This window comes from Capsicum annuum, chromosome 2 (genome assembly GCF_002878395.1).
Source record: "Capsicum annuum cultivar UCD-10X-F1 chromosome 2, UCD10Xv1.1, whole genome shotgun sequence".
In the NCBI taxonomy this organism is placed as follows: domain Eukaryota; kingdom Viridiplantae; phylum Streptophyta; class Magnoliopsida; order Solanales; family Solanaceae; genus Capsicum; species Capsicum annuum.
The window spans coordinates 1,705,184-1,719,682 of NC_061112.1; the positions used below are offsets into that span (position 1 = coordinate 1,705,184).

The 14,499-nt window shown below is 36.3% G+C and overlaps 2 protein-coding genes across 4 annotated transcripts; both read left to right on the forward strand.

The window, feature by feature from the left end:
* The first annotated feature begins 493 nt into the window (after positions 1 to 493).
* On the forward strand, positions 494 to 13,277 carry LOC107857590 (ATP-dependent Clp protease proteolytic subunit 2, mitochondrial). Of its 3 annotated transcripts, none has more exons than XM_016702410.2 (3): positions 494 to 1,062; positions 1,432 to 1,858; positions 12,998 to 13,277. In XM_016702410.2, exons 1-2 carry the CDS (start codon positions 768 to 770, stop codon positions 1,848 to 1,850), a joined length of 714 nt encoding a protein of 237 aa, XP_016557896.1. In that variant the 5' UTR covers positions 494 to 767; the 3' UTR covers positions 1,851 to 1,858; positions 12,998 to 13,277. The 3 variants fall into 3 exon arrangements, 2 of the variants coding, with proteins under 2 accessions (XP_016557896.1, XP_047262429.1); XR_001670907.2 differs by having other exon boundaries at positions 616 to 1,062; positions 1,432 to 1,942; XM_047406473.1 differs by having other exon boundaries at positions 616 to 1,062; positions 3,490 to 13,026.
* Positions 6,640 to 7,335, forward strand: LOC107857677. The gene is made up of 2 exons (XM_016702530.2): positions 6,640 to 6,818; positions 6,897 to 7,335. The coding sequence occupies exons 1-2, from the start codon at positions 6,640 to 6,642 to the stop codon at positions 7,333 to 7,335; spliced, it is 618 nt and encodes a 205-aa protein (XP_016558016.2).
* Positions 13,278 to 14,499: the final 1,222 nt, after the last annotated feature.

The following is a 14,499-nucleotide window of genomic DNA, read 5'->3' on the forward strand; positions in this document are numbered from 1 at the left end:
CATATCTGAAAAGCTGAAGAGTGAAAGAGGCAAAAACCCAACTTTCAACATTACTCAATTTCTTATTTATTGTATGTGCTGAAATAGAAAGCGTTCTTGAGTCAAACTTGAGTCTGTAATTGAATTACTCATTCTATAAGAGTAATGTGCTTTTCGTGCTTAGGTAGAGTTGCTTGAGCTTGAAACTAGTTAGAGTTAATCAGTTTTAAGGGAGTCTTGGTAGAGTTGTGAAGGTGAGGTTGTAGTAGAGTTACTATAAACAAAAGGAGCCTAGAGTTAAGGTTCAAGTTCGAGTCTGTAATCAAGAGGTTGATTATAGTGAACTTTTGAAGAGCTTATGAGGACAATCCGTGGTTTTTCTTCTTTTTAGCAAGGAGATTTCCACGTTAAATCTTGTATTCTTTAAGTTTCCCGCACTATTTTGTGTTCCTGGTTAATTTACTGTCACTGCGTGTGATTGATTTTGAGGGACCTCGTCCTTCACTGTGTGGTCAATCCCCAAGTTTTCAACCCGCACCAACCTAAAGATATTTTTTATTTATTTAATTTTTTAATTATAATTTAATTATTGTGACCCCCCTCCCACCCCCATCTGTAAGATAATTGAGACGTGGAAAGGGTATGCCTAAGCAAAATGAAAGCTTGATGGTATTTTTTTTTTTTAAACTACTGGTTACTGGTATAGCATTTTAAACTGAGTAGCACCAATTTTCCCATTATATAAGATCCCTAATTAAGAAATACTCGAAAATCGAAATCCTTTGGATATGGGCAGCCTAATTGGTAGGCAAGTGTGGAATGGAATGGGGAGAAGATGTTTGAATGGAAATAGTAGGAGATGGTACGGGCTAATTCCGATGGTGATAGAACACTCTTCCCGTGGAGAGAGGGCTTATGACATATTCTCAAGGCTGTTGAAAGAGCGCATCATTTGCATCAATGGACCGATTAACGATGACACTTCCCATGTTGTCGTTGCTCAGCTTCTTTTCCTTGAGTCTGAGAACCCCTCTAAGCCTATTCATATGTACCTCAACTCTCCCGGTGGCGCTGTTACCGCCGGTAATTTTTCTATTTTCAAGATGAACAGATAAAGTAAGGCCGCTAATTGCGTCCATGTAACATTTTTATCCTATTCTGCTTTGGTTTGTATCTTTGAAGCTTGACAACTACTTTAACTTTGGTGGTGCTGTTTGTCTCTATGCCTTCACATAAGAAGAAATAGGTTTTGCACTCCACATTTGGTGCTTTCAGTTGAACCTATTATACAAGTTACGATTACGTTTCTTTCCTGCTCGTTGCATTTGTCTTTCATGATGGCATTTGGCAGCTCATTTTTGAAGTATGCTGATTGTGTTTGAATGTTTACTTAGAACCGTGGCATTATATTATCAGAACCCTGACATTACGTTCTCTTGTTCTTGCGTGCAGGTCTTGCTATCTATGACACTATGCAGTACATACGATCTCCAATCAATACTATATGCCTAGGTCAAGCAGCTTCAATGGGATCCCTTCTCCTAGCTGCTGGTGCCAAGGGTGAGAGACGGACTCTCCCTAATGCTACAATCATGATTCATCAGCCTTCTGGTGGATATAGTGGGCAAGCTAAAGATATGACAATTCACACAAAACAGATTGTTCGGGTATGGGATGTGTTGAACCAACTATATTCCAAGCATACCGGACAACCGGTGGAAATAATTCAGAAGAACATGGATAGGGATTATTTCATGACAGCCGAAGAAGCAAAGGAATTTGGGATAATTGATGAGGTTATCGATCAAAGACCAATGGCTCTGGTAACTGATGCTATTGCTAATGAGGCCAAAGATAAAGATTCAAGTTAGAATTTGTGGTAAGACTGAAGCTTCTTCGCAAACTTTAAGCGGGGGGGTGAAAACGAAAAAAATAGAAGGAAGGGAAAAAAAGAAGCTAAACGGTAATATTGATTTATAGTTTTTCTAGGTACTACTTAGATATATGATGCAGAAAATCACCTGTGGAAAAGGAAAAATCATGTGCAATCCGCTTTTATGCATATTTTTCTGTGTTGCTGGTTAATCCAGTGCTTATTATGAATGTGTAAGAAAAAGATAACATTATATTTGTAATGCTTTCGAATTCTCTTGGTTACTTGCTGGTGTTAGTGCTTGTGTGTAAGTTGGACGAATTGATGTCTCATTTCTTAATTTTCCTACTTTTAGATCTCTGTAAGTTTATAACAGCAACCTAATATTTCTTAGAAACAAGAGATGCAAACTATGATGATTACATGTATAATGTATAGACACAAAATGTTCTCTAACGTAAGTTCATCTTTAAGCCTAAAACCTCTTCTGTATTTCAGTCTAACAATAGCTGAGAGCTAGTGCTTTTCTGCCTATAGACTTCAGTTAGTTAATCTTGTGAGACAAGTCTTAGATTATCCTGAAAATTCTTAGCAATTGCCCCTTTTGGGACGTCCGATAGAAAATTCTGAACAAGTTGCTTGAGTGAATTCTTTTTCGTTACATCACAATCCTTTTCCTTGCTCGGAGTTGTTGTGGAAAAGACGTAAGTTTGACAGAGGTGAGAAGGCTTTCAATATGCTGGAGCATGAGAGTTTTGAATGACAAAGACGAAAAAATGGTTAAGCTGCCTATAAAAAACTGGGTACTGACCGTGTTTATTTAATTTAAACCAAAATGAAAGGTAACAGAGACATGAGATAAATAGTGGGCTGTGAATGGGTTGAATAAGCTTAGATGGAGGTTCAAGGTAGTAGTGGGCATATAGGCATTTATTGGGTCAAAGAAATTAGTGATGCATTGAGAAATTATTGATTTGCATTCGCTCACTGTTCATAAGGAATAATTAAAATCTGGATTCAACTGTATTTTCGCAAGGGTTTATTGCCACGTGACAGTAAAGTACGGGTTGAGGAACTTAAAAACTCAATAAGTGATTGTACGTCAAATGGCTGTGGTGAATCAATGATAATGGAGATAAGCTGTGGAAGAATATAATCATGCATATATGGTAGGAATGGATATTGGAGCTCTTGTTCTATTATCATGCATACAGACGGGGGTTTGGAAACAGATATGTATGCTATGACGAGATTGTCAAATGTATGTTAAATTGGAGGATGGGAATGAGAGCATTTTGAGGGTTTGGATAGATGTTTGTCTTGAGGGGGAAAAACTGATGGATAAATTTCCCATTTTGTGCTATTTAACTATAATAAAACAATGTACAGTGGCTGAATGTCATACAGGGTGTGGATGGCAGTTTAATTTCAGCATAATTTGAAGATTGGTAATTTGATGAAGTTAGTCAATTATTGCACCCCTTGGAACCTACAGGCCTTTATATCAATAGGTTGGACTTTCAGATTTAGTTAGCAGGAAAAAGTTGAATAATTTTCAGTTAAATTTGGCTTTAGCCTTGAAAGATGTAGTGTATAAGAGCATCTCTAAAGGTGACTTTGTTTTGGTTGGATTGCAGTTGTGGATGCCTGTTTAACTAAAGATATGCTATAAAGGAAAGGCTTCTACCTTTGCAGCAGATGCTTTTTCCTGTGAAAAGAGACAAGATTCTGCAAGTCATCTTTTCTAACGTTGCAAACAAACAAAACTGGTTTAGGATTTTATCCTAAGTATTTTCTGAGTGAACTCGGTGATGCGACAAAGTGTGATTTAGTGGAGCTGGAGTGTTAGAAAGTGCACAGAAGCTAGAAACTGATCTGGAAGACCATCCCTATGGCATCATATGGACTATTTAGTTAGAGTGGAATAAGAGATTCTTTTAAGATCGAAAGCATCATATCTCTTTGTAAAAGGTAGGTGCCTACAGAATCCGTGCTTTTGGTGTAGTAGTAGCATGATATCTAGCTTAATATGTTGATTTTTCAGAATGTCGATGTTGTTACTGCTGTGATTGTTTCTTCTTGTGCTGTACCTCTTTGGTACTCCATCAACAAAGTTTAGCTTATCTTATTTTTAAGAAGGCCCCAACTTATTTGGGACTGTAACATAGTTGTTGTTAGTGTTAGAGTAGGGGGTTAGGTGGGTTAATTCTTAAATTGGATATCTTTTCACATTCGACAACTATCATATGTGTTTTGTATTTAACCCTTGTATATAAGTATGCCTTGTTTCATCATATGAAGACATCAATATATCTTTACTGTTTCCTTGTTATACCTTCTTTGTCCAAACTTTTTAAAAAATCCACGTATTTTGAAAAGTGCTCTTCTTGAGAAGTGCTTCTCAAAAAAGTACTTCTGGAGAGTTTCTGAAGAGTAGCAGTTTGTGTATGGCTAATCAATTTCAAAAGGACTTTTCTCAATATTAGAGCAAAATTTGTGCGTGGCCAAGGTCCTAAAACTGCTTTGGGGAGAAGCGACTTTCTCGGCTTCTGAAAAACAACTCCAGTTACTATTCAATAAGCTCTTATGTTTTTCCTAAAAGCTTGTCCAAGCACCTCAACTTTCTAAAATAAGTACTTTATCAACAAAGAATAAAAGAGCACTTTTAGGGGCCATGAAAATTGTGAGTATTTGAAAAAAAGTATTTTTTTTTCCAAAGTGAAAAATGATATTTGAAAATTGGTGTTGTGTTGGGCGATGAATATCAAATGAAGTTATTTTTGAATTTTTATGAGTAAGTTGGAGTGAAAAAGTGAATAGCTTTTTGGTGTTCTTCAAATTCCTTTTTTTTTTTTTTTAATACCAGTAGTGTTCGGGCCAGCCTGCGACTAATTCCACGGGATACCTGCCACCACTCACCAGCAACCTGTACCAGGTAACTCTGTCTACCAATGCTAGAACAGATGAGAAGAAATCAGATGGTGTTTGTCTCTGTTGCGAATTGACCTGAGACCTCCAAGCGCTCAACTCATTGAACCACTAGGCCAATTCCTGAAAATTCTGGGAAGTTGAATTCCGGGATTTTATGGCCAAACGTGTTTTCCGGAGTTCAACTCTAGAAAAAAGTAAAAGAATTTCATGGCCAAATGCCCCCTTAGCTTCCCAAAGGCTTGGCCAAACAAGTTATTGATCATTGCCAATAAAGAATGAGTGACATACCTCTACCATTTTAGCGCTAGTGGCAATTTAAAATGCACCGAGCTGTCACAACTCTCAAAAATGCTTTAAAAAACTTTGTTCGGGATGTTAACAGGAGACTTATGGTTCAAAAGCTTCTACTTGCCCAAGACATGTCTAACTTCCAAATAAGATAGAACCGTTGTTAGTAACTTGTAAAGTTGGTGTCATTAGAAAAAAAAAAAAAAAAAAAGATAGAACCATTGTTCTTTTCCGGGTAAGGAGGAGATGAGTAATTAAAGTCATTGCCATATCTTACTATTATGTCATGACACTGTAAAAAAGTAGTTTGCTTGGGACATCAACAGATGCCAAAAGAACTGCCGCATGCTTTTGGCTTTTAGAACTCATTTTATGGTTTATTTCTAATTTGTCAACTGAAGATGTTTATCCTGTGTTTTAATTCAAATAAATTAGTCCTTTTTCATGGAAAATATTGTTGTTCCAAGTCCTCTTTGGATTGGTAAAATTCTAGTACTGGTAATTTGACAGAAAAATGCAGATGACCTGTTAATGAATCCAGTCGCAGTAGAGAATTGATGAAATTTGAGAACTGTGATGTCCATTTTCTGCATGTTTCGATTCTATTAGCACATTCTCAGACTGGCAACTGGGGTTATGATATATGGAACTAAGAGTTACCTTTCTTGTGTCCATTAATGATTGCAATACATCTTTATGGATTGGATTGGTCTTTCTAGTGGGTATCCTTAGTTCTCTCATCTCTCAAACCTATTTGTTTGAGTTTGCTGGTTGCATGGATCAAAGGTTAATTTTCTTCAATATTTGTGGTTTTTAGTAGGCTGCAGCTCCACTTATGGACTAGGGAGTTTATCTTAGATATGATAACCTCGTGGCACTGGGTTTTGAAGTAGAATATTCTGAGAACGGAACTCAGAGGAGATGGAATATCTCGATTCACAAGTATGAAGTCGTTGATTCTTGATTTTGAGTTAAGGTTTTCTTTTATGAGTGGAAAATGCACTTCAGGGAATCTGGTTGGTTCTAATCCAGGTCATGTACAAGGCACATTCTTTGTTAGGAAATTAAGATTTATCTAGAAACTCCTAGTTAGTAGATATTTTTATAGTTAAAACTCCTAGATATTAGATATTTTTTGGAATATGTTCTTTTAGAATATTCTAGTGTAGTCTCTTGAATAAATATCTTGTAGAATTATCTAGATATTCTAGAGTAGTAGAAGATAAGGATCACTAGATTTTTGTTATAGATGTATCTAGAAGGATATCTAGAGACTAGAATCATCCATGGACAAGTATAAATAGGAGGCACATTGTGCATTTGTATCCATCCAGAAAAATAGAAAACACTCAAAAAAGTTTTAGCTTCTCCTTCTTCACTACAGTCTTTTTTGTAGCAATTTTCAACTGCATTATTTTAATTGTTTCAGCTTGTTGTTTCCCAATCCCCCTTTCCCTTCTTCTAACATGGTATCAGAGCCCATTTCTTACAGGATCTGAATCTGTTTTTTTGTTGATTGGCTCATCTTATTTTTAGCTTCTTTTCTTGGATCTTTTTGCTGAAAAAACATGGCACCAGAAAATCAACCAACAACGGGTCCTTCGATTTTCTCGAGGGAGAATTACCATATTTGGGCAATTAAAATGAAGGCTTATTTGAAGGCCCTCAACTTGTGGGATGTCGTTGAGAGAGGAGAACCTGTTGTCCAGCCATTGAGAGACAACCCAACTCTCAGTGATATCAAAAAGTAAGATGAGTTGGTGACTAGATCTCCAAGAGCTCTCACTTGCATACATTCAAGCCTTATGGAAGTGATGTTTACAAGGATTATGGCTTGTGAGACAACCAAAGAAACCTGGGATAAGCTAAAAGAGGAGTTTAAAGGTAGCAACAGAGTTAATTCTGTTAAGGTCTTAGCTTTGAAGAGGGAGTTTGAGCTCTTGAAGTTGAAGGATTCGGATAGTGTGAAAGAATACTCTTCCAAGCTGATGGATATTGTGAACCAAATAAGGATACTTGGTGAAAACTTTTCAGATCAGAAGGTTGTAGAGAAGATCATGGTCAACCTTTCGGACAAGTTTGAATCAAAAATCTCAGCTATTGAAGAGTCTTGTGACTTGACTACTCTTTCAATAGCTGAGCTGATCTCTAAATTGCAAATCCAAGAGCAACGTTTAACCATGAGAAGCGAAGGGACAGTCGAAGATGCCTTTCAAGTAAGGCATAAATTCAAGCAACAAAGGAAGGCAAAAAAGTTTCTTTAGACCACTCTGGAGAGGTGAAATTTGGTGGATACCAAGGTGAATCGTCGAGGATAGGAAAATTTCCACCTTGTGGTATTTGTAAGAAGACAAACCACTTGGAGAAGAATTGTTTGCAAAAGTCCAAGAGGTCTCCTATTCAATGCAGATACTGCAAGAAGTATGGGCACATTGAGAAGTAATGCAGGGAAAAGCAAACTCAAAGTGGTCAATCTTCCCAATGAGTACATTTTGCGGAAGAGCACTAAGTTGAAAAAACAGAGGAGGAGGTAATCATGGCTTCATACACATCACATGTTGATCGATATAATTGGTATGTCGACAGTGTGTGCACAAGGCACATGGCGATTGATGAAAATCTATTTGTTAGCTTGAACAGGTCTGATAGGACCAAAGTGAAGCTTGGAGATGGTGCACTGGTGCAAGCTCAAGGAAGAGGATCAGTGAAATTTCCTACGGACGAAGGTATGAAAATCATAAACGATGTTCTTTATGTGTCAAGCTTGACTCAAAACTTGTTGAGTGTTGCTCAGTTGCTTCACAATAATTATTCACTTTTAAGGATAAAAAATGTGTCATTTATGATCCTAAAGGTTGTGAAGTAGCTAAAATTAGCATGATTGGCAATTCCTTTCCACTTTCATGCTATTCTACTGAAAGTTGCTCTTTCAATGTTGAAATGAGTGATACTTGGCTTTGGCACAAAAGATTCGGTCATTACAACCTTAGTTCATTGGTGTATATGCAATCCAAGGGTAGGGTATGGTGCTTGATGTACCCAAAATTGACATATGCCGAGATGTTTGTGAGTCGTGTCAATTTGGTAAGTTGCATAGACGATCCTTTCCTAAAGGAAGTCTTTGATGGGCGAAGGAAAAGCTAGAGTTGGTTCATACAGATATATGTGGACCAATGAGAACGGTTTCTTTGAGTGGGAATAAATATTTTCTTCTCTTTATAGATGATTTAACTCGAATAACATGGGTCTATTTTTTAAGTAGCAAAGTTCAGGTGTTTTCTATTTTCAAAGAATTCATGGCTATGGTAGAAAAGGAGAGTGGCTGCCGATTGAAGTATATCAGGTCAGATAATAGAACTGAATATACTTCTCATCTGTTCAGCAAGTATTGTAAAGATTTAGGCATTCAACAACAATTTGTTGTGGGCTACACTCCAGAACAAAACGGGGTTTCTGAGAGAAAGAACAGAACCGTGATGGAGATGGCGAGATGTATGTTAGCAGAAAAGAAGATACCCAAATATTTTTGGGCTGTGGCAGTCAATACCGCAGTCTATTTGCTAAAGAGATTATCAACTAGAGCACTCCAAGACATGACACCACTTGAAGCATGGAAAGGTATAAAGCCGTCTGCGAGACACTTGAAAGTATTTGGTTCGATGTGCTATGCCCATGTTCCAGATACTAAAAGAGGCAAATTGGATAACAAGGCAGAACTCTGTATTTTGTTAGGCTATAGCACAGCTGCAAAAGGGTACAAAGTGTATAATGTTCGTACGAAGAAGGTGCTTATCAGTAGAGATCTTGCGGTGGACGAGTCTAGCCACTATGATTGGGATCAAGATATTGTTGTAACAAACCAGGAAGGGAGTACTTCAGTTGCAACTCTAAATTCGCAAACGAGTGATATTTCTTCCAGTACTATTATTGGAAAAGAGCACAATTCAGATGTTGAGTTAACTTCAGATTCTCCAGTTTTGAAGACAAGTCACTAGCTGAAGTTTATGAGCAATGCAATTTTGCTCTTATGGAACCATCTTCTTTTGAAGAAGCAACAAGTCATGAAGCTTAGATTTCTACAATGTAGGAGGAGCTTGCCATGATTAATAAAAATGATACTTGGGAGCTGGTTGATAGGCCCGACCAAAAGAACGTCATCGATGTCTAATGGGTCTATAGAATGAAGTTCAATCCAGATGGCTCAATCTTCAAACATAAAGCCAAACTTGTAGTTAAAGTCTATTCCCAGCAGCCTGGAGTGGATTTTGGAGATACGTTTGCTCCTGTCGCGAGGCATGAAACAGTAAGATTTCTAGTCGCTCTTGCAGCACAATACAAGTGGAAAATCTACCATTTAGATGTCAAATGTGCATTTCTAAATGGATTTCTTGAAGAAAATATTTATGTGAACAACCTGAAGGTTTTATAGTTGCAGGTGAAGAAGACAAGGTGTACAAGCTTAAAAAGTCTCTCTATGGCCTTAAACAAGCTCCGAGAGCTTGGTATAGTAAGCTGGATACTCATTTGCTGTCTCAAGGCTTCAACAGAAGCCTAAATGAGTCTACTTTATACTTCAAAAGGCAAGCTGAAGCTGATGGGAAGTTAATTGTGATATCCGTTTATGTTGATGATTTGATGATCACAGGTGAAGATTCTCTTGCGGTTCAAAAAGTTAAAAATGTGATGCTAAAAGTTTTTGAAATGTCTGATCTAGGGGAGATGAAGTTCTTCTTGGGAATGGAGATTTTTCAATCTTCTGAAGGAATTTTCTTGTCCCAAAAGAGGCATGCCTTGAATCTCTTAAAAAGATTCAAGTTTGATAAGTGCAAACCTGTTACAACTCCACTTATTGTGAATGAAAAGTTAATGAAGGATGATGGAGAAGAGAGGGTAGATTCACAACTATATAGAAGCCTTATTGGAAGCTTGTTGTATCTGACTGCTACCAGGCCAGGCCAGATGTAATGTTTGCTGCTAGTTTATTGTCTCGATATATGCAATGTCCCAACATCAAGCATTTTGGAGCTGCTAAAAGGGTGCTGAGGTACATTAGAGGGCCAACAGATTATGAAATTTGGTATAAAAGTGTGGAGAATGGATCTCTTATTAGCTATTCAGATAGTGATTGGGGTGGATGTTTGGACGATTACAAAAGCATATTTGGCTACTTTTTTTCATTTGGTTCAGGCATTTTTTCTTGGAGCACAAAGAAGCAGGATATCGTACCTCAATATTCAGCTGAAGCCGAATATGTGGCTGCTACATCTGCTACAAAGCAAGGAATTTGGTTGAGAAAAATCTTGTTTGATTTGGATCTTTTGCCAAAAGAACCAATAGTGATCTATGTGGACACTAAATCAGCCATTGCTATGGCTGAAAATTCAGTACAATATGGAAGGACGAAGCATATCAACATCAGATTCCATGCTTTACGAGATTTAGAGAAGAATGGTGAAGTTAAGCTGGTGCATTGCAGAAGTGAAGAACAACAAGCCGATATTCTACCTAAGGCTCTTCCCACAAACAAGTTTGAGTTTCAAAGGTCGATGCAGGGAGTTTCAATGAAAAATCTTAAGGAGGAGTGTTAGGAAATTAAGATTTATCTAGAAGCTCCTAGTTAGTAGATATTTTTGTAGTAGAAACTCCTAGATATTAGATATTCTTTGGAATAGGTTTTTCTAGAATATTCTAGTGTAGTCTCTTGAATAAATATCTTGTAGAATTATCAAGATATTCTAGAGTAGTAGAAGATAAAGATCACTAGATTTTTCTTGTAGATGTATCTAGAAGGATATCTAGAATAATCCATGGACAAGTATAAATAGGAGGCACATTGTGCATTTGTATCCATCCAGAAAGATAGAAAACACTCAAAAATGTTTCAGCTTCTCCTTCTTCACTGCAATCTTTTTTGTAGCAATTTACAGCTGCATCATTTTAACTGTTTCAGCTTGGTGTTTTCCAATCCCTCTTGACATTCTTTCCATATCAAAGCTACTCCCTCTGTCTAACAATAGTTGTCCACTATTGACTTGGCACACATGTTAAAAAATAAATAATATGGGTAATTTTACTATATTACCCTTCGAATACAATTAATTCAATGCGTTGAAAAATGTATTGGGTAATGACTATAACTAATAACTAAGGGTAAAATGGGTCGAAGTGGGTAAATTATCCATTGGTTTTCCAAACTGGACAAGTATTGTTGGACATCTATTTTTAGTAACATGGACTAGTATTGTTGGATGGAGGGAGTAGTATACTAAAACATTCTTGAAAATTTAGATTTCTTTTGAGTTTCTTGTAAGAGTCAGTGAGAATGTGCTGTCATTGAGAGGGAGCAGAGGAAGTTACCCATGGGAGTTGACAAAATTAGAAGCATCTTCTATCTCCAATTTCTGATCACCTGCTTAATTGCTGGTCGCTGCTCATTAGGTGGTAACAAATAATCTGTTATATACAAGGCAACGAAGCAGCCATAAGGGTTTGCTCAGTGATTTTGTAAACCTATCTTAGGTTAAAACTGATGTTTTCTCCCTAGTAGAGTAGTCAATAGTTCCAGAAACTGTGGCTTCTTATGCGTTTGATCTTTTAGGACAAAGAAACTTGAGTATATATCAACTTCACTTTACATCTTGAAAAGCTTCCTCTTGTCTTTTAAATTCTTTAGGGGCTACAAAGGTCTTCTCTTATTATCGAAGACTTGTGCTGCACTCTGTAAGGTTTTGTTTGATCAATTAAATAACAATTATGTGGTCATTTGATTGAGTTATTCTTTTCTAGTCTTACATTGAAAACTTTTCCTTGGAAAGATTGAACTAGATTTTGTTGTGGTTGATTTGTTACAGTAGGATTTCTACAGTAGCAGCCAGACTCAAATTCATATTATCGTATTATCGTTATATTCAAACAAGCGAATCGTTGCTGGCACTTTAAATTAGAAAAAATCATGCCGACCAAGCTTGTTCACCTGTAGAATTACATATGCAAGTGCACAATTGGAATTGAGTCCCCATGCCTTCATTCATCTGCATGAATTTCAAAGATAATAGTATTAATTTGGGAAGCTGAGGTAGCGGAGTGTTGTCGCACTTTAGGTGGGAGAGGTAGGGGTCCCCATCTCCTCTCCTCATTATTAGTCGTATTCAGTAATTGTATAGTTTCTGGTTATCAAAAAAGTAATCGCGTAGTTTCTTTTTCTTCAATGTATTTTACTATTGGTTGCTTCATTTTCTTTTATCTTGATATTTTGGTGTCATAATTTTCTCGCCATGCTGCTTTGAATAACTTCTGATTTAAGCTGAGGGTTTATCTGAAACAATCTCTCTACCCCACACATCTACCCCACACAGGTATGGGTAAGGTCCGCGTATATCTTACCCTTTCTGGGCCCCACTTGTGAGATAACACTGGGTATGTTGTTGAGGTTATTTTTTTTCCTCACTTGATTTTGGAAAATCTATCCCCATCATATGCCCCTCAATTGAAAGTCAAAGTGAAAGCTAAATCCCTTATATTTGTGCATAACGGTGTAATTGAAGTGAGTAAAGTGATATTATTCTTAAAACTGGTATTCAGTGGGTTTTATGAGATTGGAGTGCCTTTCTTTTTTACATAATATCATGTCTGAGTATGTCAATCTCGAAGTGGATCTCTCCTTGAACTGTTTACTAAGGTTCTTGCTTCACTTTAGAGGTTTCGTTTGAATTCAGATGCTGCTTATCACCCCTCCCCCTTTCTCCCACGTACAAGGGAAAAAAAGAAAAAGAGATTTCAGAGGATAACTTGTGTTTGATGTCCTTCGCTGAAGTTCATTGATTGATTGTTCAACCAGAAGCGTGGAAGTAGTTTTCTTCCATTGCAATGTGTAGTGTTTGAATGTGTAGCTTGAGATACTGACAATCTGTTTCATTTGGGATGCAGGGATGTAGAACCTGGGTTTGATATCTGAGAACTTTCATGGGATATTTCGCTTATGGAGATTAACTATGCATGCTTTCTTGTAGTAGTAATAAGAATGATTTTCAGCAACGTAAATCATTGTTCATTTTTACATGTAGAAGTGAGGAAGAATTGTTGGACAGTATTCCTGATTTAGGTTTCTCATTTTGAGCTTAATGCCAGAGATGCTACTTGCAGCTGCTCCTGATAAAATTTTCTTATACTAGGCCTATATGTCAGTGTGTTATTTAATGCTGCTTAAGAATTTTTTTTTGTGTGCACTGGAAGCTGCTTGGCATATTTATATGCTATGTCTGTAAAATTGAACTTGTTGCTTTTGAATGTATTTATTTGAATTTTGTTTTGGAAAAAAGACATGAGAAGGCCACTCAGTCAAACTATTACCACATGAATAGCCATTTTTAAACTAATTACATTGTGTGGCAAGTCGGTCATAGAATTTCCATGACATGGTCATTTTCAAATATGATCCATTATATTAATCCTTAGTTAAATATTCACTATTACTTTCATTTTTTGGGTTTTATTATTTATTTTTTTGGCTAAAAAGATCTGTCTTTTTTAAAAAATAAATAAATATAATTGTATAGTTGTTGTATAGAGTACCTAGCTGTGTAAGATATATACAAAAATTGTATAGAATGTGTATAGAAATTGTATAGTTATTGTATAAAATACATATCTAAATTATAATTACAGCTAAAGGTTGTGTACAATGTGTATAGAAATTGTATAATTATTATATAAATTATGAATCTCTGTACAATGCATATGAAAATTGCATCATTGTTGTATAAACTATGTATATGAATGATTATTTCAGTTAAAACGTGTGTAAGATGTATATAGAAATTGTATAATTGTTGTTATAAAGTGTATAGAAATCGTATGATTGTTTGTATAGAATATGCATATGTATAGGATGTGTATAAAAATTATAAAATTATTGTATAAAATATGTATCGCTATTTGGTATTTAAGATTCATGTATTTGATATCAAATAAAAAAGGAGTTGCGGAAAAAAGAAAAGAAAAACAATTTTCTTTTTAAAAAGGTGAAGCAATGATTTTTTAAAAAAGCGTAGCAACAAAAGTTTAAAAATAATAGCTAAAAGATTTCAAAAAAAAAAAAAAAAAAGAAAAAAGAAAAAAGACAATAGCATCAAAAGGCCTAAATGGCTATATCTTGGAAATGCAAAATCAATAGCCACTTAGTGGCAATTTTTTTGTCGAGTGGCCATTTTTTTCCATTTTCCTTTTGTTTTTTATTAATTGATGAGAACGGGGAAGGGGAACAGTGAATCAAACCCCGCCTCTTTTGTGTGGACTCCTCACGCTATCAGTGGATTATTGAGTCAAGAGCCTAAATTACAAGGAGTGCTAGTACAATGGCTAGGCAGCAAAATGGAGCTCAAGAGAGGACCATGACCTTGAAGACAGGTGCTATGCAAGGAGGATTCTAT